Below are 24,922 nucleotides of genomic sequence, written 5' to 3' on the forward strand. Positions count from 1 at the left end.
TTCAAAAGATCTCTCTCTAAAGAAATGGATTTGATGTTGAATTTTTCAAAAACAAAAATATATAGAGGTAAAATATTAGAACTTATTCGGTTGTTATAATCTGTTTATTAGTTAAGATTTTTTAACTGCTTGTCCTGGCCCGGGGCAATCAGATATTGTAAAGGGTTGCATATTTCTGAATAAAATATATTATTAAAAAAAAAAAAAAAAAAAAAAAAAAAAAAAAAAAAACATCTTTCTTTTAGCTTATTAATAAATTGATTATGAAAAGTAAGTAAAATTCACTAAATTCCTGTTAATGTACGTACATTGTAAGTACGCTAGCTAAAAGAAACAGCCAAATCGTCTCCTGTGAGGCTTTGAGTCTGACATCGTCATGATTATTTCGTGCAGTCCGTGATTTTCCCTAAGTCGCTGTAGGATTAGACCAATCAATAAACAGGGCGTGTCGATATCTGTTCTGTCATTTTCTTGTCAGTTACAGCCGCTGTAGATTTCGACCAATCGATAAACAGGGCGTTTAGATTTCAGTCTGGCTTTTTCTATAGAGCTGTGAATTAGCTATATGAAATAGAGTGAATAATACCTGGTGGATGTAATTATCTAGTAATAAGGAATCATTCTTTGAGTATTGTATCGAGGTGATAATTTTGGTCAAATCCAATAAAGCACGAAGGGCTTTATGAAAGATTTTATCACGCTCAAACCGAAATCATCACCTCATAATATCCAAAGAATGATTCCTTATTCCTTAAATGTAGCATTGTCTTATCTTATTATTTTTACAATATAACCATTTTTGTTACTGATAATATTGTGTTTTATTTATGGAGTCCCCTTTTAATGCAGAGAGAGAGAGAGAGAGAGAGAGAGAGAGAGAGAGAGAGAGAGAGAGAGAGCGCAACGCTTTATCGTAATGAATTTTGTATTCTTAGAATTTTAATATTTCTTTTACAGAACAAAAATGAGTTTATTGCAAAGAATTTTGTTGCTCTTCACAGCGGTCGCCATTATTGCAGCTGTTTCATCACAAGTAAAGACAATTTATCTTTCTACTGTGGTTTTATCAATATTCGTTGAATACCAATTTTCGTGGATTTCGCTGTTAAGTTTATCCATGATGAAAATAAATGTTCTTTGAAGCGCAATTTCTACTAACAGTTTGTATTGATAGGATCATTGGCCACGAATTTAAGTATCCTGGAAACTGTATTTTCACTTTAACCACGGAAATTGATACCCTTGAATATTAATGAAACCAGAGTCTATGTATCGTCTTTTTTTTATCTTGAGTACTAGTATACGACTTATTTTTTTTAATGGGGAATATTACAAATACTCCTTTATTATATCATTACAATTCATGGCTTAAATCTATCGCAAAAATATAAATGAAACTAGTCATTTGTTGTCCCCTTTTAAAAAACGCTCTCGTTGGTGCTTTATACACTGTACGTGCTATGAACAGCAATTATTTTTTATATCCGCTGCCATCAGTGTTTATATGTACTACCATTAAAAGAAAACACTGTGGGATTTATGTTTTATTATTTTGACCAAGATTGACATGTATTTTGAAACTTAATCAATTTTTGCACACATTTTGTTTCACAAAGCCGTTAGTGGAAAACAATGTGCCAACAGCGCAGCAATCCGGAAACGATCTCAATTTTTATCTATTGGAACAAGTGTACGCAATGAAACCAAAATTACAAGCATTGGAGTCTAAAACCAAAGAGATGGAACTTGATCTAGCTATAAAAAAGGAACAGATAGAGGCTCTGCAGAATCGTGAGTTTCTGATTGAATTTGAACGTCTGATAATAAATTCTCTATCATTAAAGAAATCATCGATATTAAATTTGTTCTAATTTTACAGGTAAAGAATTTAGATGTGAGTATAAATACGTTTTCCAATACCTTAGATATCATGATTATAAATGGACTTATTTTAAAATTTTGATATGATTAAAACTATATTTTTATAACTTGAAAATTGATATAAATGAAATTATTAAAATACTGTGCTGGCCCTTTTTAAACTTCGTTAAATATGATGTAAAGAAAAAAAAGCATGCCCGACTTGAGTATAAACATATTATTTCAATTATTTATTTGGTGGTAGGGAGTTGGGGGTAGCTACTTATCTCATTACGAAACTACATGTACTTCTAAATTGAATGACATTGGCAAGTGTTTCGATCAATATAACAGTAAACCTTACATAAAACTTGTCCAGTTGCCCTTATTACTGTTAAAGATGACACAAAACCAGAAAAACCATGCATAGTATAGCAACACATCAGGCACGTAGCACTGTTTTGAAAGTTGAGTGGGGGGGGGGGCTGACTCATTCAAAAGGGGGGCGTAGTAGTACACCTATAACTTCAATTTAACTGTTTATTTTCCTTCTATTTTTTTTTTTTACTTTTCAAAAGCGTAGGGGGGGGGGGTACCTCCTTGATAATTCACTTTCTTAAATGTAAATTGAAGAAAAATCTTTGATGCGACAAAAAGTGCTACGTGCCTGTACATTAAATATAAGATTTAAATTGAAACGCTTGATATATGTGAGTCATCTGAATGAAATATAATACTGATTGTTGTCTTAAGGTGAATCCGGGGTCGTTGGGAGATATGTTGACGCTAAACCCCTCCCTAGCTGGCCATACACACGGAGGGTAACTTTCCAAACTCAGTTCGAGGCGAAGCCGACCGTGACATACGGCCTGTATTATCTTGATTCTGTATCTACCACAAACCTAAGGGTGTCAGCGGAAGTCACCAATGTTTTCAAAACTGGATTTCAGGTTCAACTGAATACTTGGGCTGATACACAGTTATATGCGGCTAAAATCAGATGGATGGCTTGTGGAAAGTAATACTTGTATAAAATGAAGCATGACCATGTCACTACATATTTTGTTTGTTGATATGTTGTTTATCATTACAGAATAAGGAATCATTCTTTGAGTATTATGAGGTAAAAATTTTGGTCGGGGCGTTATCAAATTCGGGATTTATTTAAGGAATAAGGAATCATTCTTTGAGTATTATTGGTGATTATTTTGGTCGGGGCGTGATCAAATCCAATAAAGCCCGAAGGGCTTTATGAAAAATCATCTCATAATATTCAAAGAATGATTCCTTATTACTTATATTTATAAAATTTTAAGCCATTGTACGATTAAATATTCGAATATAAATAAGCAAACCTCGCTGGCGCCCCAATTATACGGCATTTGAAGTTATGGGTTATATACAGATGTAAGATAGACAGAAATGATCCGTTCACACAAGACACGAAGTTTGTGGATATATGAACGACTTGAAACAATTGAGTTTTCTGTACCGTGATTTGAAAGCCATGTTGCAAACACTATTCAAATAAAATTACTATTGAAATAAATATTTCAGTAGTTGTTGGGAATGTATTTCATTATGAGAATCACTTTGCAACCACTATTGAAATATAACCACTATGGAAATTAATTATTTTAATAGTGGTTGGTGATTAGTTTTATTACGACCACTATTGAAATAAATGGTTAGTTATGAATTTCATTATACGAAATACTTTGCAACAACTCTTGAAATACAACAACCATTAGAATAATTTATAATGTGTTTCATTATACTCATCATTATTAAAATATATTATTTCAATAGTGGTTGGGGATGTATTTTCATTATAAGAGTCACTGTGCAGCCACTATTAAAATTCAATATTACTTTTTTTCAAAAGTAGAATAAATTCTATTGTACATATTACTTTTATGATACATTATTTCAATATAGGTCGTGGATGTATTTCATCATAAGTTCCAATTTGCAAATAATTGTTGAATATTATTTATAGATAAATGGTATTATAAATATAACTACTGAGATATTTTATTTTATTAGCGGTTGAGGTACGGTTTAAAAACATATACAAACATGCATTGTATTTAGCAAATATGGGGATATTTCTTGTCTTGTAAAAAACTAAATGATGTGAAAGCGATGACATTGATAAAATAGCATGTGCACAAGGCTGGGGATCTATTTTGTATAATAAATCGAGCGGGAACAGGTTTGATAAAAAATGCTTTTGAAAAAGGGGTCATGAAAAATTGTTATCATCAACATACATGTAGTTTTAACTCAGCCTTAATAAATAAACATGATAAAGACTGAAACAATGGTTTGTCCAGTTAATGATGTAAATAGACACGAGTTTTAACGAAAAATAAACCTTTGATTCTCGACTAACATGAATGAATGTAAAGGCGCCCGTTTGTTCAACAGGATAACTAAGGTAGTCATCTTAAATTTGATGCTTAGCATTAAAGGGGCATGGTCACGATTTTGGTCGAAAATTATTTTTCCGATTTTAATATTTACAATGCTTCAAAAAGGCATTTTAAAACGGCAACCCAAATTTGTGTGTCTTTTGTTGCGTTACAAGGGAGTTACAGAGTATGAAATTCTTCGCTATGTAAACAAAGCGTTTGTTTACATTTTGAACGTTGAAGTAACAATTTCAGTTTTCAACCTAAAACGATTGAGTTAAACGTTAGGAACTGTTTATCTCATAATGCTTAAAATAAATAAAACGATAGAGAAATAAGCTGAAAAAGATTTTTACTGGTATATTGAACTTATGTAAACAAAAACAGGGCACGAGCCTTGTTTACATGACAGAGAATTCTGAGCGCTGTATCTTGCTTATAACTCTACGAATGACTCTCAAATTTTATTTGATCACTAGAAATGCATTTCTAAATCATTGTTGATAATAAAAACATTAAAATAGAAATTTGACCAAAATTGTGACCATGCCCCTTTAAATGTTTAGGTTATGAATATCTTCGTAACGGTCGGCCAAGTAAATTTAACGGACCAGAAACTCAAATTAAATGTATAAGAATCAAAACAAGTAAAAAACCTAACATGTTGTTTGAAAATCACTCACATTATCTAAACATACACAAATATTACAAATCAAAGGATGGTTTATTCATAAACAGTACGTGTACTCTCACATATAAAATGTACTATGATGATAAGTTTTTATAAACACGTTAAAAGGGCCACTTCTATAAAGCTGAGATACTACTAATCATTTTCGAAAACTAGACGGGAAAAACCTACTTAAACAATAGGTCAAGACTGAAAAACAACAGATGAATAAGTCCGGTTTGTAAGGCCAGCAGCTACATTTATTGGTAAGAACTTTCATTTTCTTCTTCTATCTCTTCTGATACGTCTCTAATTGACCACAACATAGACACATAACGCCCTCCGTTAAATATCTATGATCACAGTACCCAATGAATACATTATGGTTTAGTAAAAAAAAAAACATGTTAAAAGAACAAGTGTAAATGATTTGACCACGTCCAATGTCACAGTAAATAAAAGTAAAATGCAAGATCAATTTTCAAGTATCTAGGTTTTATCTATTAATCAAGAACGTTACATTTGTTGTTGTTTCTCTTTGATTTTATATTCTTGCTTATTCGGATTTTGAGATCTTCGTTTATAAGGATTTTTCCATTTGGCTTTGAGTTTTTTAGCCAACCTGAGCCGAAAGCACTAGTGAGCTTTTCTGATCACATTTTGTCTGTCGTCCGTCCGTCTGTCTGTCTGTCCGCAAACGTTTTATATTTTCAACATTTTCTCAAGAACTACTGGGCTAATTTCAACCAAACTTGACACAAGTCACCTATAGGTAAAGGGGGTTCAATGTTGTGAAAATTAAGGGCTACGCCCCTTTTCAAGGGGAGATAATTAGAAATTATTGAAAAATTTTGAGAAATTTTCAAAAATCTTCTTCGCAAGAACCATATGGCCAGGAAAGCTGAAACTTGTTTGGAAGCATCATCAGGTAGTGTAGATTCAAAGTTGTGAAAATTATGACCTCCGGGGGTAGGGTGGGGACACAATGGGGGTCAAAGCTTTACATAGGAATATATAGAGTAAATTTTTAAAAATCCTCCTCTCATAAATTAATCAGCCAGGAAAGCTGAAACTTGTGTGGAAGCATCCTCAGGTAGTGTAGATGCAAAGTTGTAAAATCATGAATCCAGTGGTAGGATTGGGCCACAATTGGGGGGGGGGGTCGAAGTTTTACATGGGAATATATAGAGTAAATCTTAAAAAATCTTCTTCTCAGAAACTAATCAGCCAGATGATTCTTTATAATTGTTAAGACTTTTGCCCCAGTTTCTCCGGTTTCACAAGAGGTTCAGAGTTTGATGATGGTTTATATCCCATGCATCAACAAATGTTAAGGTTCGTTTTGAGAACTACAGTACTCAACATGTGATATGACTATAAAATAATCGTGTTAGAAAAGGGACTTATGATTATAAATATAAGAATATCTGGGGGGGGGGGAATGGATTTTATTTATACATGATCTATATGTATTATTGTACATTGTCGAGATAGTTTGTATCATGACTCCATTAACTCCGATCTTCAGCAAAGTTCGATAACTCTAAATTATCCGGATTTCTTTTATTCGTACCATAAATCGTGACGTTTATACAGACAATTTTAGTTTAGTATTCTACTGCTAGTATAACCCTCAGTTACACAACTGCATGTTTGGCGTAGTGGATTCACGGAGCACTCTCACATAAATACATCTTGGTATATAGTTCGAGCCAATCGATGCACCGGAATTTTTTTTTAACTCAACTTGTTTCTTTATTCCATTATATCCATTGTATACAAATTTACAATAACTTTGTAAAATGCATTTATACTCTCTAAAAAAAATCATTTAATATCATTTCATTTATGAAGGTTGAAAGAAAAATATCATTCTTATGATGAAAAAAATACTTTGAGGCTGAGGATCGGAGGACCTGAAGCTGATTTTATCGTACCTATTGTTCCTCTGGTGAGCGATGTGGCCCATGGGCCTCTTGTTTTTAATTTTCTTTTTGTATTCAATTACTAATCACACATTAATAATATTGTCCTACCTAGTAGTATACTCTTTTTTAGCTAACCTGAGCTAAAAGCTCAGGTGAGGTTTTCTGATCACATATTGTATGTTGTCCATCTGTCTGTCTGTCATCTTTTCACATTTTCAACATTTTCTCCCCAACCACTCGGCTAATTTCAATTAAACTTGGCACAAAGCAGCCTTAGACAAAAGGAATTCAAAGTTGTGAATTTAAGGCCACGTCCTTTTTAAGAGGAGGTTATAAGGAATTATTGAAAGTTTTATGAAAATTTTCAAAATTCCTCTTCTCAAAAATCATTTGGCCAGGAAAACTGACACTTATGTGAAAGCATCTTCAGATAATATAGATTCAAAGTTGTGAAAATCATGAAACGGGGATAGGATGGGGCTACAATGGGGGATAAGGTTATATTTTACTTAGTAATGAGATAATCCTTAAAAATATTCTTTTCGTAAACCAGTCAGCCCAAAAAAGCTATAACTTTGCATGTGTGGGAGCATCCTAAGGTTGGGTAAATTTAAGTTTGTTCAAATCATGATCCCCAGGGGTAGGATGGGGGCCAGTATGGGGGTCGAATTTTTACTAATTCATTAATTTTTGTACATAGGAATATATAGAAAAAAATCTTTTAAAACCGTGTTCTCAGAAACCGATAGGCCAGAAAAGCTCAAACTGGTGTGAAAGCATCCTCGGTTAGGGTAGATTCAATCAAAGTTTGTTAAAATCATGATCCCAGGGGTATGGTGGTGCAAAATTGGGGTGGGGTGTTCAAATTTTAACATATGAATATGTATGAATTTTACAAAAAATAATTCTTGGGCCCGACAAGCTAGGTTTCAAATTTTGACGTAGGTTTATAATCCATATACATATATATACAGTTGTTTAAGATCTTCTAAAGAATTGCAATGCTCAATATGTGTTATGATTGTAAAATCATCCTGTTACAAAAGGGCTAACTAATGATTATAAGAATATATTACAGGTGAATTATTGTTTTTACTAGTATTAGACGAAATTGTTCAGATATTATGTACATGTATATGACTCCATAAAGCTGATTTTATTATGTCTACTGATGTTCAGGTGAGCGATTTGGCCCATAGTTCTCTTGTTTTACAGTATGACATGTCAACTACCGGTAATGCTGTATAATTTTGTTTTACTAAATTTTAAAAATATACAAATGTATTATTCTTTGGTTAATTTTTTTTTCATTTCTTTCGCAGCAGAAAAATGAGTCCATTGCGAATTATGTTGTTGCTCGCCACAATGGTCGCCATTGTTGAAACTGTTTCATCACAAGTAAAACAATTTATTTTTCTATATTCATTGTCTATTTTTCCATTATCTAGTCAGATTTTACGGGTTGTTTTAGTAAGAAGTTTGGTGAATTAAATTATACTGAAAATTCTTTGTGACACTATCCTCCCGATTGAACAAAACATTAGGTAACTGAAATAAAAAAAGGTCTTCATTATTTAAACCATAATAATTGTTAACCTAAGATTATAATATTTTTGTTAAATTTTGTTTTAAAACGAAGTATAATAACTTATTAACATTGACTACGACCTCATTGACAAGTTTGCTTACAATGTATTTAACTTAACAGGCACGTAGCATCGGGGGGGGGGGGGGGGCAGGGGGCATGGCACCCTACTTTTTCTCGCAGCAACTACTCCCCCCTCCCCCCACACTTTAAAAAACGATGCTACGTGCCTCCTTAAAAAATTGCCAGAAGAAGCAATATCAATATTGCTGACAGTTCTTTCAAGAATGCCTTTATTTGCAAAGCTTTTTCACTTCACATATTTTGGTTTACAAAGCCGTTAGTAACAGACAATGTGAAAACAGCGCATCGATGCGGAAACGACCTAACTTTTTATTTAATGGAACAAGTGTACGCCATGAAACCTAAATTAGCAGCGCTGGAAGCCAAAACCAAAAAGATGGAACTTGATCTAACTGTTCAACAGCAACAGATGGAGACCTTGCAAAATCGTGAGTTCATGCCTGAGTTTAAAGTGGAATCTGATTATTCATTTTGAATTTCAAATAAATAATCGAATTTTAATCTCTTTTACAGGTAAAGATTTAAGATGTGAGTGTACTTCTTTTTTAAATTCTTTATGTATCATTATTATAAAAGGAAAATGTTTTAAAATGTTCAAAAAAACATCATCTTTATTTGTACAACTTGTAATTTATAGAAAGAAATGGAATAAAGTATGAATTTTTGAAAGAAAATGAAAAAAAAATATGCTCAGCTTGTATAAAAAAGGGTTGGTAGTTTTTTCGAATATAATGGCAATAATTGTTCGCTTGGGTACACTTGATATAATGGTTTGTCATATGTACATACAGTGTTCTCTAAAAAAAGATACCTAACTTCTGAATTATATGGGAAAAACATATCTTTCGATATACCGGTATATACATAAAGTTTACATATTGGTATTTCGTATCATTTCTTTTTAATGTTATAGCTGACACTATTTTAGCAAAAACATTTGAAACATCCAAAATAAAATATTTGAATTGAATATTTGAAAATATTATTCTATTTCACATAAAAAAAACATTTAAATCGGATGTTTTCTTCAGAAAAAACATAGTACTGTATAGATTTTGTTGCCTTTAGGCGAATCTGGGGTCGTTGGAATACACACCATCCCTATCCCTAACTGGCCATATACACAAAGCGTTACTTTCCAAACTCCATTTGAGGCGAAGCCGACCGTGACGTATGGCCTGTATCTTCTGGATACTGGATACACCAGAAACACCAGGGTAACAACGGAAGTCACTGATGTTACCAAAACTGGACTTCAGGTTAAACTGAATACTTGGGCTGATACAGAGTTATATGGAGCTAGAATCAGTTGGATGGCATGTGGACAGTAAAATAGGCACGTGGCCACAACCTCAATTTTCTTATTTGATGTGTTGTGGAGTATTTTAATTTTTGGAAAATTTTGTAATTCAAAACAAATGCTCATTTTTATGGTGCATACATGTTGGAGATATGCCATTAAGAATTTAATAAATACATTAGCGTATACAAAGTGGGCGTTGCAATTCCTAGTTAATTTTTTTAACGAAATAATGTATGCATATTTGGATGTTACACATACCTCTAATTTTTTGTGAGAGAAATTAAACTATCTGACTTAGTAGCGTCATTCATTGTGTCCGGTTTCTTCTTTGGTTTTTTGTAAGTTTTTCTGGTAATGTATAAATGGTGGTTACAAAGCTCACGTTAAAGTGTCAATTAAATTTTTTTTGCTTCATTTCTCTATATATCATTTGAAGTGTATATTCTAACTGTCGACTTTAATGCATTATGTTAAAAAGTGAGAAAATAGTACGGTGGGCGAAAACTGACTCAGGGTCAGTATTTTATGACAAATAGAGTCCTTTTGTACAGTACAATAATTTCATTCCAGGCTTGTAGATCTATGACTTTCTACACTTTGAAAACTGAACCTCATATAATTTTGATCTCGCTTGTAAACAACATAAAAAGAGGTGTTGCAAAAAAAGCGTGGAAAGGACCTTTCAATATCCGTATCACTTGAAGAGTCATATCTAAAGATGGACACATTACGTATACGAGTACATTTACTTGGCGGTTATGTAATGGATAAATAACTCGATAGTGTTGAATAGTTTAGAGAAAACATCCCCTCCGAGGGCCTTCGGCCCTCGGAGGGGATGTTTTCTCTAAACTATTCAACACTATCAAGTTATTTATCTTACTTAAAAAAATTCCCCCATTGAACCTCAAAAAAGCATTGACCCATTCATATATCCAACTGTGCTGTAATACAAAAGCATCTAGCTCATTTATAATTCCAATAGTACCATACACAATAGCCTAACCAAACACACCTTTTATTCATGGACGAGTGAACAGGTGCGCATGTTATAGTAAACCATTCCGCTGTACTGAGCAGACTTAAATTTAGATGATGAATTTTTTAACGCAAAGTACATTCAATGTATATAGAGGTCTACACTACCGGGAAAGACACGGATAACGTTTGAATGATATTTTAGACTTGCAAGGAGAAAGGACAAATCAGAAATTTGACGAAAATTAACAGACGATGATTTGTTAAAAATTTTGATATGAATCTTATGAAGTCATAGTGCGACAATATTCCCTACATTGTTAAAACTAAGGAAAAGGTGTGATATGGTTCAAGGTTAAAAGAGGAAGTCTAAAAGTGTTTATGGAAGTGATTTATATGTGATCCCAAATCTATCGAAATTAAGAAAAGGAGATATTTCTGCTGAAATTTCATTCGTGGCTTATCGGATATACATTTATGGATGACAAGATTCTGTGTTATAAATTTGGATTTATGTTGGAAATACACGTTTCAACATTTTGTCATTTTTATTTGTTTTATGCACTGTTGGATATTTGAATATCCAACTGATGGGCGGTTGGATATTAAAAATATCCAACTGCCCATCAGTTGGATATTTATATATCCAACAACTGTTGATTGAATAGTGAAAATAAACGTTGACTTAATACAATGGGTGACGTCATAGAAGTCTTTTTAGTTCAGTGTGCAGGGAAAATACAAACAAATTCTATGTGCATTTATATCGAACACGGCAACCATCGTTTGATTTTCATGTTAGGAAGATGACCATATATTCTGTATTTTAATGTTAACATACAATGTATATAAATTGAATTTTTACTACCCGGCGTGTTTAAAATAGCACATGAATTATTCTGATGCTGGCTCTTCAAAACAGTCAGAGTTGTAATCGTCGCATGTTTCTATTATATTTATAAGATGACCGCCGCCTAGTCTAGATAGAAAGGATGGAACAATTTTTTTCGTCCTTTTTTTCATTAACCAATTCATTCATCACCGATTCATTCTTTTTTTTAAATGAATTTTTGCTTACCCGGTTAGTTCATGAAAAATTGAGAAAAAAACTACTTTCCATATTGTTGCATACATTGTTTGGAAATCCCTTGTTCAGAAGGAAATGTATATAATACAAGTTTATAACAGGGACTTCACACAGAAAGTGATGTTGAAAAAAAAATAAGCACGCATGGAAGATATCAAATAGACAAACGTTTTAAAAACAGTACTTAATTCTGACATTCTAAATTACCTTTTTACATAGTTACATAACCTTTTCTTGCGATGAAAAGAAAAATGTAAATTAAAAAAAATCCAACTGTTTTCGTGATTCGAATGCAGTCAAAAGAGTCGAATATAATTACACCGTAATGGATAACCACTCGACTTCTCTAGACATTGTGTAGAGAGGGGAAGTTTAACACCGCGTTCTTATTCATAGGTATCAATGATTTTTTTCCCAAAAGATATATAATTTTTTTTATTAAGTCTCTTTGAAACAAAAATTGGAAATGGCAGTTTCCAAGGAGTTGCCGGAATCAAAACATTCAGGTTAAATTAAGGAGGCCGATTGAGTTTTTTTGCGGAAAAACTACAATTATAGCAAAACTCTTTGTTTTTAACCATATTTCATTTAAACCAATTCTAGTTTATTTGCTAACTTTCAAGAAAATGAACAGTCTGGGGTTTTTTTTTGGGGGGGGGATCTCAAAATAGAGGTACATTTATTATTAGAATATAGAGGAAACTGTCATTTTCTGCACTTCGAAGCAGAAAAATACTACAATTTATAGCTTTTTTTCCTCAAATTGTTATATATTATTAGTAATATCATTTCTTACCTTAAATGCCAAAAATACTAATGTAATAGTATGAATATTATGGATACCATATTATTTAAGTATGTAGATTATGTATATAGATTTTAAAATAAAACCAACCAAATCTGACACACATTTTAAATACACACCACACACACTTATATACACCCTGTGCCTTTACACACCTTTATATATACCCCAGGGGCAGTGATTTGGTAAACATTTGTGGGCAGGAGTTTTATTGTTCAGATATTTGTAGGGTTGTTGTGGTTGGTTTGTTGATCTGACTATGATTTTTTGCCGCCAAGTTTTTGTCAATCTTTGTTTGGTCATCCAGAGGGTAGCATGTGATATAAATGAACTAGCTGAATCAAACCTACATCATAAAGTTTGACAACAGAATACATGTATTTCTCTTTTTGGTAAGTAACATATAAACTAATATCCCATGTATTAAAATATTATTAACATGTACTTTTCTATAAATTAGCAAATAAGTAATTTCTTATGAAGCACTTTAACTAATTAGAATGAATGAGTGTCATGAAAGAGTATTATAGATTTATTTAGTAAATATTGATTATAAAGTCAGTATTTGATTCTTATTCAAAGGAGTAACTGATTTTCTAATCAATTTACAGAGTGTTTTTATGATGATCAAATATTTGGTCTAATTGTTCAAAATGAGCAATGTAAATGTATTTAATTCAATGAATGACAAATAAAAATAACCATTAGATGCGTAGAGGAAAGCTTATTCCCATAGAATGGTGAGATAATTTCTAATGAATAATGTGTTTATTATATTTTTAATTGCAACCTATTTTTATGATTATTATGCGAGAATACATTGAAATTGTAAGAGTTACCTCCCTTTAACGAGGCCTAGTACAGATCGAGTATGCACGCTTTCGCGCAGCGTTTCATTTGTATTGTGACGTCATCTTTTTGCTTGGTAGACGCCATGGCGTGTTAGTTTCAACTGCAGATATTCATTGAAATTTGTTGAAAATAGCTCGTTTGATGCGTAAAATTGATATTATATTGTGGAATATACATAAAATTTATGTCTCGAAGCATAGGCTATATTTGGGCTCGGGTCGAAAACATGAAGAGGGTTCATCAAGCCTAGCCCTCTGTCACGTTTTCTTAACCCGCCTAAATATAGCTTAATTCATATATTTTAAGACAGTAACCATGTAATTCATATTAATGACCCTTAATATGTGATGTTATATATTTATTTATTACTGAAATATGTCTGAATGTTTTAATAATACTATAAAGATCACCATTTCCGCCTTTGTCAAAAAATAGCCATTATCTGACAAATCTGGGAAATTGGGCATACAAAAAACAACTTTGATAAGACCCCTGGAACAAACTAGGAGGTAAAAGGGTTTTTTTTAATTTGACCATTTGATGCCTTTTAGCAATAACTTTAATATGTAGAACAGGAAAAGAAATCCCTAGGGCAGAAGTTTAAAAAAAAAATGTAAAAAATGTGCAAAATTGATACATTTCAAGCAAAATTTCATAGGGTCCTATGTTAAAAATTAACAAACTTTGAGATGACTCCTTAAACAAACGGTGTGGTAAATTTCTTATTTTTTTTTTATCTTAAAATGATAATTATATGAGTAGAAATTCATGTAAAAAATTTCATTCAAAAATCTAGGGCAGAACAAATTAGACCCGGCCTCGTTAATTGCTTTATGTAAATATATTATATGAATTATGATATCGCTATGATATTATGTGATAATTCAAATCTAGATGGAAATTCAGTAAATTCCCATAGCATGAGGATTATTGTTTTATATTTTCAGGGCTCTCTATCATTTGATTAATTTCAACCACCATTATTTGTCACTGTGTCCTCAATAAATATGTAAACCCTCAGCAGGCGTTATTTTTATAAGTATCTCTGTAACACTAATAAAATTCTTGAGTTCAACGGACACACTCACTGATGTCAGCGGGTCTTTGGAAGAACTGGTCAGCTGCCTTCATCAGGAATTTCGCACTCTTTTGGACCAACATGCCCCTAGGCAAACTATATCTATAACATGACATCCAAACACTCCTTGGTACTCAGTATACTGACGAACTTAGGATCGCAAAACGTGATAAACGTCAAGCTGAAAGACATATGCGAAAATCAGGACTAACATTCCATAAGGAAATCCAAGTCAATACAGTCGTGTAGATTACTACTGTCATCAAAAAAGGAATACTTCTCCGGAAAAATTGCGGAGATCAGAAATTATCAGAAACAACTTTTTAATATAACAAACAATCTTTTGAGCAAAAGTATTGCTCCTATTTTCACCACACATGACATCAAGGAGGATGAACTTGCAAACATTTTTGGGAGATTTCTCACTGAAAAGATATCAACCATCCGAGACCAACTTGTTATCTGAAAAGAGGATTTAGGAATTGATGTTTTAAATACAGATAGGATCTGTGAGAGAGAGAGAGCACACACGCTTTATCGTAATGAATTTTGTATTCTTAGAATTTTAATATCTCTTTTACAGAACAAAAAAGAGTTTATTGCAAAGAATTTTGTTGCTCGCCACAGCGGTCGCCATTATTGCAGCTGTTTCATCACAAGTAAAGACAATTTATCTTTCTGCTGTGGTTTTATCAATATTCGTTGAATACCAATTTTCGTGGATTTCGCTGTTAAGTTTATCCATGATGAAAATAAATGTTCTTTGAAGCGCAATTTCTACTAACAGTTTGTATTGATAGGATCATTGGCCACGAATTTAAGTATCCTGGAAACTGTTTTTTCACTTTAACCACGGAAATTGATACCCTTGAATATTAATGAAACCAGAGTCTGTGTATCGTCTTTTTTTATCTAAAGTACTAGTATACGACTTGATTTTTTAATGGGGAATATTACAAATACTCCTTTATTATACCATTACAATTCATGGGTTAAATTTATCGCAAAAATATCAATGAAACTAGTCATTTGTTGTCCCCTTTTAAAAAACGCTCTCGTTGGTGCTTTATACACTGTACGTGCTATGAACAACAATTATTTTTTTTTATATCAGTGATTATATGTACTCCCATTAAAAGAAAACACTGTGGGAGTTATGTTTTATTATTTTGACCAAGATTGACATGTATTTTGAAACTTAATCAATTTTTGCACACATTTTGTTTCACAAAGCCGTTAGTGGAAAATAATTGCCAACAGCACAGCAATCCGGAAACGATCTCAATTTTTATCTACTGGAACAAGTGTACGCAATGAAACCAAAATTAGAAGCATTGGATGCTAAAACCAAAGAGACGGAACTTGATCTAGCTATAAAAAAAAAGGAACAGATAGAGGCTCTGCACAATCGTGAGTTTTTGATTGAATTTGAACTGGAGTCTGATAATAAATTCTCTATTATTAAAGAAATCATCGATATTAAACTTTTCTAATTTTACAGGTAAAGAATTTAGATGTGAGTATAAATACATTTTCCAATGCCTTAGATATCATGATTATAAATAGACTTGTTTTAAAATTTTGATATGATTAAAACTATATTTTTATTACTTGAATATTGATATAAATGAAATTATTAAAATACTGTGCTGGCCCTTTTTAAACTTCGTTAAATATGATGTAAAGAAAAAAAAGCATGCCCGACCTGAATATACATATATTATTTCAATTATTTATTTGGTGGTAGAGAGTTGGGGGTAGCTACTTATCTCATTACGAAACTACATGTACTTCTAAATTGAATGATATTGGCAAGTGTTTCGATCAATATAACAGTAAACTTTACATAATACTTGTCAGATGCCCTTATTACTGTTACAGATGACACAAAACCAGAAAAACCATGCATAGTATAGCAACACATCAGGCACGTAGCACCGTTTTTGAAAGGGAGGCGACTCATTCAAAGGGCTTAGTAGTACACATATAACTTCAATTCAACTGTTTATTTTCTTTCCTTTTGTTTTACTTCTCAAAAGTTGGGGGGGGGGGGGGGGGGCAACTCCTTGATAATTCACTTTCTTAAATGTAAATTGAAGAAAAATCTTTGATTCGACAAAAAGTGCTACGTGCCTGTACATTAAATATAAGATTTAAAATGAAACGCTTGATATATGTGAATCATCTGAATGAAATATAATACTGATTGTCGTCTTGAAGGTGAATCCCGGGTCGTTGGGAGATATGTTGACACTAAACCCCAACCTAACTGGCCATATACATGGAAGGTAACTCTCCAAACTCCGTTCGAGGCGAAGCCGACCGTGACATACGGCCTGTATTATCTTGATTCTGCACCTTAACCACAAACCTACGGATGACAGCGGAAATCACCAATGTTTTCAAAACTGGATTTCAGGTTCAACTGAGTACTTGGGCTGATTCAGAGTTATATGGGGCTAAAATCAGATGGATGGCTTGTGGAAAGTAATACTAGTATAAAATGGAGCATGACCATGTCACTACATATTTTGTTTGTTGATATGTTGTTTATCATTACAAAATAAGGAATCATTCTTTGAGTATTATGAGGTAAAAATTTTGGTCGGGGCGTTATCAAATCCAACAAAGCCCTTCGGGCATTATTTAAGGTATAAGGATTCGTTCTTTGAGTATTATTTGGTGATAATTTCGGTCGGGGCGTGATCAAATCCAATAAAGCCCGAATGGCTTAATGATAGATTTGAACCACACCCCGACCGAAATTATCACCTCATAATATTCAAAGAGTGATTCCTTATTACTACTACTTATATTTATGTAATATTCAGCCTTTGTATGGTTAAATATTTAAAAAATATAAATAAGCAAATCCCGATGGTCCCTAATTTTACGTCATTTGAAGTTATTGGACTGTATAGTACAAAACCGATACCGGTACGTAGTGTTATCATAGGCGAAGACACTGAAAAATGTAAATATTATAGATTTGATCATGCCCAGACCGAAAATATTATCTCATAATATTCAAAGAATGATTCCTTATAACATGTATTGATATAATTTTAAGCCATTGTACGATTAAACATTTACATGTTGTGACTGACCATCTACTACTTTTCTTCTGAAAAACTCTCTGGTACCTTAAATAAGAGAGAATATTACTTAATGAATTTCTATTCAATACAATAAACAAATGATCCACTATGCAAAGCATACCTCCTCATTACATGAAATGGTTTTTAAATGCATTGTATTATACAAGCACATGAAGTTTCCTCTCCATTTTAAGGAAAATTTCCTTGAACAATGCAAGTTAAGTCAAGAGAACTCGTTCTTTAATTTGTTTGCCTACAAGTTTTTGTATTCTAAGTTCAAAGTAGTACTATGTTCCTTGCACTATGAGATAAAATGTCATCAAAATCAACATTTCCTTGCTTAAGTTGACAAAACTTGTTATAACCTGATAGATCCATCTTTGTTTGTCATAACTTCTCTATCAATGTGACCATTATGGTCCAATGCAGCCAAGAGATTTCGACATCGGTAAGCAGGTGGCGTGTATGAATGTCGCTTCGATGCGTACATCAAAATGAGGTTCTGGAAGTTTTCCAACTCTGCTGTACTTCTGAAGTAATAAAAGATTTTCAATTGTAAAAAATAATATTTTCTAAAATAAAACATGGTTGAAACTAGGGTTAGCATCATAAAAACTCCTCAATAATTGTTCTAGAATAACTTTAGAATGTATATCTATACAAAAATATATTTTTATTTGTGATACTGTTAGAAATACTTTAAACTAAGAATTGACAAATGATATGAACCTGCAGTTCAGATAATATGGGATGTTGTTCAATAATCTTTTGTCCAGAACAATACTCCTTAAGGAAACATGAGCTGGGGAATCTTTTTCTAGCCATCCCTTCTCTCTAGCAGATGTCAATGGACCATGTTCACACTTATTACTGGAACTGTATGGCAATATCCAACTGTGTACATTTACTACATGATGTAATACACCAATCCACATCCCCTGAAAAAAATTTACCATCTTAATTTGTCTTCTAACTTTAAATTACTAGAAAAGGGTTTTTATGACATTTTTAACTTACAACAAAGTCTTCTTTTGTAGTACAAGTTTGTGCTGTATACCAGTAATGGTTAACCACATCTTTGGTCCAGTCCAGCAAACCTTTATTCTTCTTTTCTTGACCTGCCTTAGTAAACATGAAAGCATCGCAATGTCAATGAAATTGCTATAACTAATTCATGCAAAGTTCTTCACTGTAGTCTTCAGTGTTACGAATGGAACAAGCACATGCCAACACAGTATATCATGCTTACCTTGATGATTTTTTTCCCCAAGTTCTTGGTCCCATGCCAAACATCAAATGAATGCTTGATGTCTGGATAGTTTTTCTCTATTAAAAAATATCAGATTTCATTTATCATTGAAATTTTTAGTATTTAAAAACATGAAAAATATTCACCTGGCTATGTAACAAATACAAAGGTACATGTATATTACATGTACTAACAAAAAAACTTATTACAGTTTATACGCACTCATTAGTGATGAAATCTGCACGTGTGCATCAGTCACAACTTCTATAATTTTCATCCCCTTCTCTATAAGAAACCCAAGTCCCTTTATAAAGCACGCCTTTTCCAAGTTTGTACTTTTCTTTTCTGTAAACCTTTTGTCTAAGGTGATGATGCATAGGATCTTTTTGGTAGTATACTCCATGAAGGTATAAGAGCAATACTGCGCGGAATGTCCCGGACTGTCCTTTCTTCCATCCCCTTCAATTTTAAGAAAACATTATTGTTTAAGTTAGAACTACATCAATGTCTAATGTTATACCCTTACAGGTATTATATTTAGTTCTAACCAACAAAAGTCCAATAAAACAAATGTTGCAATCAACCAGCTAACAATCCAACACAAAAATTGTTGGACTGTTGCATCTTCACTATCCAATATTTGTCCAATCTCAATCTTGTCAGGACAGAAATACTGATAGTTTACAAATGCATAGAAGCAATATTTGTATTTACCAAGAACAACCAAATCAACTCCTCTGAACTCCTCCAGTACTGCATTTTGGTGGTTTATCCAGTGTTCATCGACAGATGGGACAACATACTGGCGCTGCATTTTATAGAAGGTGCTTTTGCTAAGAATAGGAAGATGTAAAAATTTAGCAAACATCGATATCTTTTGGAAATTACTTCCTGAGAGGACAGTGCTTGCAGTCAGCATCAAGTCACCAATGTGTACACCTCTATTCAAGATTGGCTGGGAGCACCATCTATAAAGCGTGTGACCATCTGGACAAATCTGATAAACAAAAATAGACAATTGTATTAAGTAAATAGCAAATACAAATGGGGATAATGAGATACAATATTTTATACACAAATACTAATCATGAAATCTTATATATCTCAGGACAAGAAGTGATGACTAAAAAATGATGTGCAATTTTATATTTATGAATAAACACATTACCCATTTCAGGTAAAGGGCTGATGCAACAACTTCTTTCTTTATTTCTACTCCTAGTCCACAGCCTTTATGCGAACAAGTTTTCTGTATGTTTGCTGTAGCTAAATTCAGCAGCTGGTTGTAATATATCAAGAAAGGTTTATCATTCATAAAGCCTTGTATCTCTTCATTGGTTTTGATGCGATGACAACCAGGACTTTGACTAAAATCAACTTCTGTAGTCTCGATTTCCTCATCACTTATGCATTCGTCATCTTCATCATCATCAGTAGCAGCAGTGGTGTCAAGTCCTTCTCTATTTGATAAGAAAATGCATTGTTTTGAAATATAATTTGTATCTACAATTATTATATTTTACAAAACTATTTTGGCCCCTTATTGACCCTTCAACTCCCCCCCCCCCCCCACCTTGCCAATCACCTGTAAGCAGAGAAATCTTAGTTTACATCTCTTCACTACTTATAAACACCAGACCCTTATATCTCAAGTAGTAAATAACTACTTGCTAAATTGAAAATGAGAGTAATTTATTTTCTTTTTTGGCTACAAACTTTATGGGATTGTATCACCCACATATGGAGTAAAAATTCATATTATGTACCTTAGAGTGATGTTAAAACTTGGTTCATAATCTTCATCCTCTACATCATCATCTGTCATTTCCACCTCAGTCACATCAATGGTCAAACTAAATGGGAATAAAACCAAATTACTAAAAATGTATTATTTTTATATGCATAGGCATTATAAAATATAGTTCTTTGAATTTCTGATATCAGATTAATTTATTATTTACTGTGTAAAAAAAAAAAAAAAAAAAAAAAAAAAAAAAACAATATGACTAACTCAAAAGGGTTTATGAAACTGTTTGACTCCTTCACAATGGGACATCGACAGCTTTTTTTCATTTCTTCTATTCCAGACATGTATACATCTGACTTACTGAAATATAGAAGGCATTCTTTTTTAATTACCACACAGCATAAAAAAGTCTGAATTCACAGTGACTTTTAAGGATTTCTCTGCTTGGTCAGTTGAAAAAACTATTATTTCCTATGTCGTTTGTAATGCGAGAAATGATTGGTTAACAAGCTAGGTGTAAATTTCCGAGCACCTGCTGAAGCCGCGGGTGTAAATAAAATGTGACGTCACAATGCAATTCTAGCTTTAATCAAGTGCACCTATTATAGATCTTTGTGCAAAATAATGTAACATGCAATGATGTAAATGAATAAATAATTTGTCAAAATACCTAATATATCTTAACATTCTATTGGTAAGAATAAATGATTTTCAGCACAATTTCAATTAATATTAATTGATTTCCAAGTTGCAAAGCACTAGTAAAACTATATATAATTTCAAAATTTGTATAACAGGAAATAAATTCGTTATTCAGGTCCAATCAAGGGTGTACGGGGATTTACCCTTGGGTTGTATTCCATACACCCTTCGTCCTGCGAACACAAGCCAGGGTATATCCCCGTCCATTCTTGATAAGACCTGGATAACTAATAGTATCATTGTGTACTTTGACAAACGATACTGGCATATGACCAATTCTCACCAGGGACCAATCCGCCTTGCCAATGCATTTTTACATCATTATTAACAGTCATAAAATTATATACAAAAATGAAGAAAAAATGCGCTTGCAAGAATTTGTGCACTGTATTATTATTTAGTATTCATTTCTTTTGCTCTTTATATTAATTTTTTTAGGGGTGGGTGGGGGTGGATCATGGATAAATAATGGTTCAATTGGAAAAACTTATATTTGAGAGGGAAAAGGACTGAAATCCTTACCCAGACTCTAGCTATCTGGCTGCAGAAATATTATATTACTTAGTTCATGCATTTATGGAATATCTGTAGTGAAAATGTTTTTATATATATATCGTCTGTTGTCTTCCACATAATGTAAGGTAAGACATCAGGTATTTTTACTATGTATGTTTTGTAGTTTCTCTGCTACACAACATATCAATGAGACATTGCATATCAAAATGTTTACATAAAAACTTTGAGAAATTTGCAGAATAAATATATACTCAGTTATTTCCGCCTCTGAAGAAGTAATTCTTGACACATCACACTTGTATGGAAAAGACGATGGTCCTGGGGTAGAGGTAATAGGTGCACCCGCTGGACTCATGGGCTCGACTATAGATCCTTTGGGAGAACCGAAGCAGTCTTTTCTATACAGTTCATACCTATATAATAAACATAAAGCATAACTAGTGTGCAATATAAATCGATGACAAAACAACTGCGATATCGTTTTTCAAAGTCCAATTCAATTCTATCATTACAATGTTTTTTCGGTATGACATCTACCCCTTGGGGTACCCCATAACTAACATTATCGATAGAGATGCTTCGGAAAGGAATTAAGACATCATAGATTGCATGCATGTTTTTCTCTGCCTAGATTAAAATTTGTTAATGAAATAATCTGTATAATATCGTGAATTATCACACTTTACTCAAAATTTAATACTCACTTGTCCAGTAAAACTTTCGCGACATCTGCATGGCTCTCGAGCTTCAGAGTGTCTTTCAACCTCTTCCAACGTTCAAACTGGACGCCGATATTTACTCGCGCCTTATTATAAGACGCCTGAATGTTTTGCCGATTTCGTTTTCTGACTGAATCTGTGAGAACACGTTTTCGTCCGCGAGTTGACATACCCGTGTCGGCCATGTCTTCTGCTATATAAAGCAATCTACGCATGCGTTATTGAGGCTGTCGAATGAGTTCACAAAAGGTCATATGAATACGAACGGACTTTAATTCAATTTTTGTCTACCAGACAAAAATTCAAGTCACTTGCCTATACTGACCAAGTTCGTCAAAACTATCGATTGGGACATAACAGAAATTGTATTTTGTTACAAAATTTATCATTCTAAAGTATTATTTCGCTGAATAAAAACTTTTAAAAATATTCCAAAATCGTAGCTACTACCCGTTTAAATAGCGGTTGAGGTACGGTTTAAAAACATGTACAAAACATGCATTGTATTTAGCAAACTTGGGGATATTTTGTCTTGTTAAAAACTAAATGATGTGAAAGCGATGACATTGATAAAATAGCATGAATGTTGCATTAATTGCACAAGGCTGGTGTATAATAAATCGAGCGGGAACAGGTTTGATAAAAAAATGTTTTTGAAAAAGGGGTCATGAAAAATCGGTATCATCAACATAGTTTTAATTCAACCTCATAAACATTTTAAAGACTGAAACAATAATTTGTCCAATTAATCATGTCAATAGACACGAGTTTTAACGAAAAATAAACCTTTGATTCTCGACTAAAATGAATGAATGTAAAGGCGCCCGTATTTACCGCCGATCTAAACAGGGTTATGTTCAAGATTGTGGCAGCTAGCCTAGCCGCTAGGTCGTAGATATCTAGGTCTATTAAACGGATTGCTATTTTAACCGCTAGGTCTCTGATTTGAAGTTGAAAATGTTCAACTAAAGACTTGTTACATCGACATAATTTGTTAATTTCAAGCGGAAATATACACGTCAAAATGCATAATAACTCATCGGATGAAAAAACTACCACTTAATAAGATAAAGGACAAGGGCGTAAATGGCGTTACATGTCCACCACTTGAAGCAATAAAAAAGAACTTGTTCGAATGTTAATAAAATATGTATTCTTGGCTCGTATACATTGTTTATACTATAATTTTCACGATGCATGTCAATAGCGTGTTTTCATTATATAAACCCAAGAGGTATAGACTTCTATTATAATATTAAGCCACACGAAGTTTTGTATCTAAATCTTGTCCATTTACTGTGATAAATTGCAATTTTTTGGTATGAATGGGTCTAGACTTTTATTAAGAGGATAAGTTTCCATTCCTTTTTTTTATTATTGATTTATTAAAGTGGAGAGTAGACCCATAAAGGGTCAAAATTCGTGGTTTTTACAAAAACTTCAAAAGATATTTATAATTGTCAAACAATAAAAGTTATTCACAGTGATTGGTAGCTCAGTGTGATAGGCGGGGGACTCTAATCAGTACCACTCGGCTGAGAGGGTGTTCGAATTATAGTGGACTTTTCTTTTTGAATTCTGCGCTTTTGCTTCCTTTTATGTAAAACATTATTCTATGTAATCGATCTAGAATTATTTTGGAAAAACTTTCTAACTCTTCAGATTACGACAAAAATACATAATGATCTTGCCCATTCCAAATAACGTCTTATAAACAAAAGCGCTAGCACAGTCAAAGATTGTTTGATATCACGTTGTTATTTTAATGTTAAGAAAGCAACAATAGAAATACAAAATGAGAAGAAAAGTATTAAGTATAAATGTATGTTTAATAATGATCAAGTAATGTATTTTTATTTTAAACATGTACTGATGCACACCTTCAAGATTCCTTTATATGAGATGCACACAAGTCGTTTAAATGTCCTAGGTGCAGGGGATTCGACTGGCATTGTACGCTTTTCTTCTTTCGTGTTTGTTCCACAGGGTAACTAAGGTAGTCATCTTAATTTTGATGCTTAGCATTAAATGTTTAGGTTACGAATATCTACGTAGCGGTTAGGCTAACTAACGGACCAGAAACTCAGATTAAATGTATAAGATTCCTAATCAAATAAAAAACCTAACATTTTGTTTGAAAATCACTCACATTGTCTAAACATTCACAAGTATAACGAATAAAAGGATGGTTTATTAATAAACAGTACGCGTACTCTCACATATAAAATGTACTATGAGGATAAGTTT

The 24,922-nt window shown here is 32.8% G+C and overlaps 3 protein-coding genes across 5 annotated transcripts; 2 read left to right on the forward strand and 1 right to left on the reverse strand.

Annotated features, from left to right (window-relative positions):
- The first annotated feature begins 920 nt into the window (after positions 1–920).
- On the forward strand, positions 921–17,164 carry LOC117681469 (uncharacterized). Of its 2 annotated transcripts, none has more exons than XM_066075629.1 (4): positions 921–1,033; positions 1,617–1,791; positions 16,146–16,160; positions 16,865–17,164. In XM_066075629.1, the coding sequence occupies exons 1-4, from the start codon at positions 965–967 to the stop codon at positions 17,005–17,007; spliced, it is 402 nt and encodes a 133-aa protein (XP_065931701.1). In that variant the 5' UTR covers positions 921–964; the 3' UTR covers positions 17,008–17,164. The 2 variants fall into 2 exon arrangements, with proteins under 2 accessions (XP_065931701.1, XP_065931700.1); XM_066075628.1 differs by lacking the exons at positions 16,146–16,160; positions 16,865–17,164 and adding exons at positions 1,880–1,894; positions 2,614–3,008.
- LOC105346508 (uncharacterized) lies at positions 5,058–10,247 on the forward strand. Of its 2 annotated transcripts, none has more exons than XM_034446148.2 (5): positions 5,058–5,210; positions 8,198–8,270; positions 8,795–8,969; positions 9,055–9,069; positions 9,610–10,247. In XM_034446148.2, exons 2-5 carry the CDS (start codon positions 8,202–8,204, stop codon positions 9,870–9,872), a joined length of 522 nt encoding a protein of 173 aa, XP_034302039.2. In that variant the 5' UTR covers positions 5,058–5,210; positions 8,198–8,201; the 3' UTR covers positions 9,873–10,247. The 2 variants fall into 2 exon arrangements, with proteins under 2 accessions (XP_034302039.2, XP_034302040.2); XM_034446149.2 differs by having other exon boundaries at positions 5,067–5,210; positions 8,195–8,270.
- A 430-nt stretch (positions 17,165–17,594) lies between the features above and the next one.
- LOC105328528 (uncharacterized) lies at positions 17,595–23,131 on the reverse strand. The gene is made up of 13 exons (XM_066077632.1): positions 22,661–23,131; positions 22,208–22,369; positions 21,003–21,098; positions 20,758–20,844; positions 20,160–20,451; positions 19,706–19,988; positions 19,214–19,450; positions 18,992–19,068; positions 18,760–18,864; positions 18,472–18,680; positions 18,108–18,272; positions 17,724–17,787; positions 17,595–17,609 (listed from the first exon to the last, which is right to left on the reverse strand). The coding sequence occupies exons 1-13, from the start codon at positions 22,888–22,890 to the stop codon at positions 17,595–17,597; spliced, it is 2,022 nt and encodes a 673-aa protein (XP_065933704.1). The 5' UTR covers positions 22,891–23,131.
- Positions 23,132–24,922: the final 1,791 nt, after the last annotated feature.

The sequence above is a fragment of the Magallana gigas genome, chromosome 2 (genome assembly GCF_963853765.1).
Source record: "Magallana gigas chromosome 2, xbMagGiga1.1, whole genome shotgun sequence".
NCBI classification, from domain to species: Eukaryota; Metazoa; Mollusca; class Bivalvia; order Ostreida; family Ostreidae; genus Magallana; species Magallana gigas.

Coding starts and splice junctions, on each gene's coding strand:
- LOC117681469 (XM_066075628.1), top strand. CDS start 965: ATGAGTTTATTGCAAAGAATTTTGTTGCTCTTCACAGCGGTCGCCATT. Junction 1,034..1,616: donor TTGCAGCTGTTTCATCACAA/GTAAAGACAATT, acceptor TGTTTCACAAAG/CCGTTAGTGGAAAACAATGT.
- LOC105346508 (XM_034446148.2), top strand. CDS start 8,202: ATGAGTCCATTGCGAATTATGTTGTTGCTCGCCACAATGGTCGCCATT. Junction 8,271..8,794: donor TTGAAACTGTTTCATCACAA/GTAAAACAATTT, acceptor TGGTTTACAAAG/CCGTTAGTAACAGACAATGT.
- LOC105328528 (XM_066077632.1), bottom strand. CDS start 22,890: ATGCGTAGATTGCTTTATATAGCAGAAGACATGGCCGACACGGGTATG. Junction 19,451..19,705: donor AGTTGATTTGGTTGTTCTTG/GTAAATACAAAT, acceptor TTAAAATTGAAG/GGGATGGAAGAAAGGACAGT. Junction 17,788..18,107: donor AACAAAGATGGATCTATCAG/GTTATAACAAGT, acceptor CTCTTATTTAAG/GTACCAGAGAGTTTTTCAGA.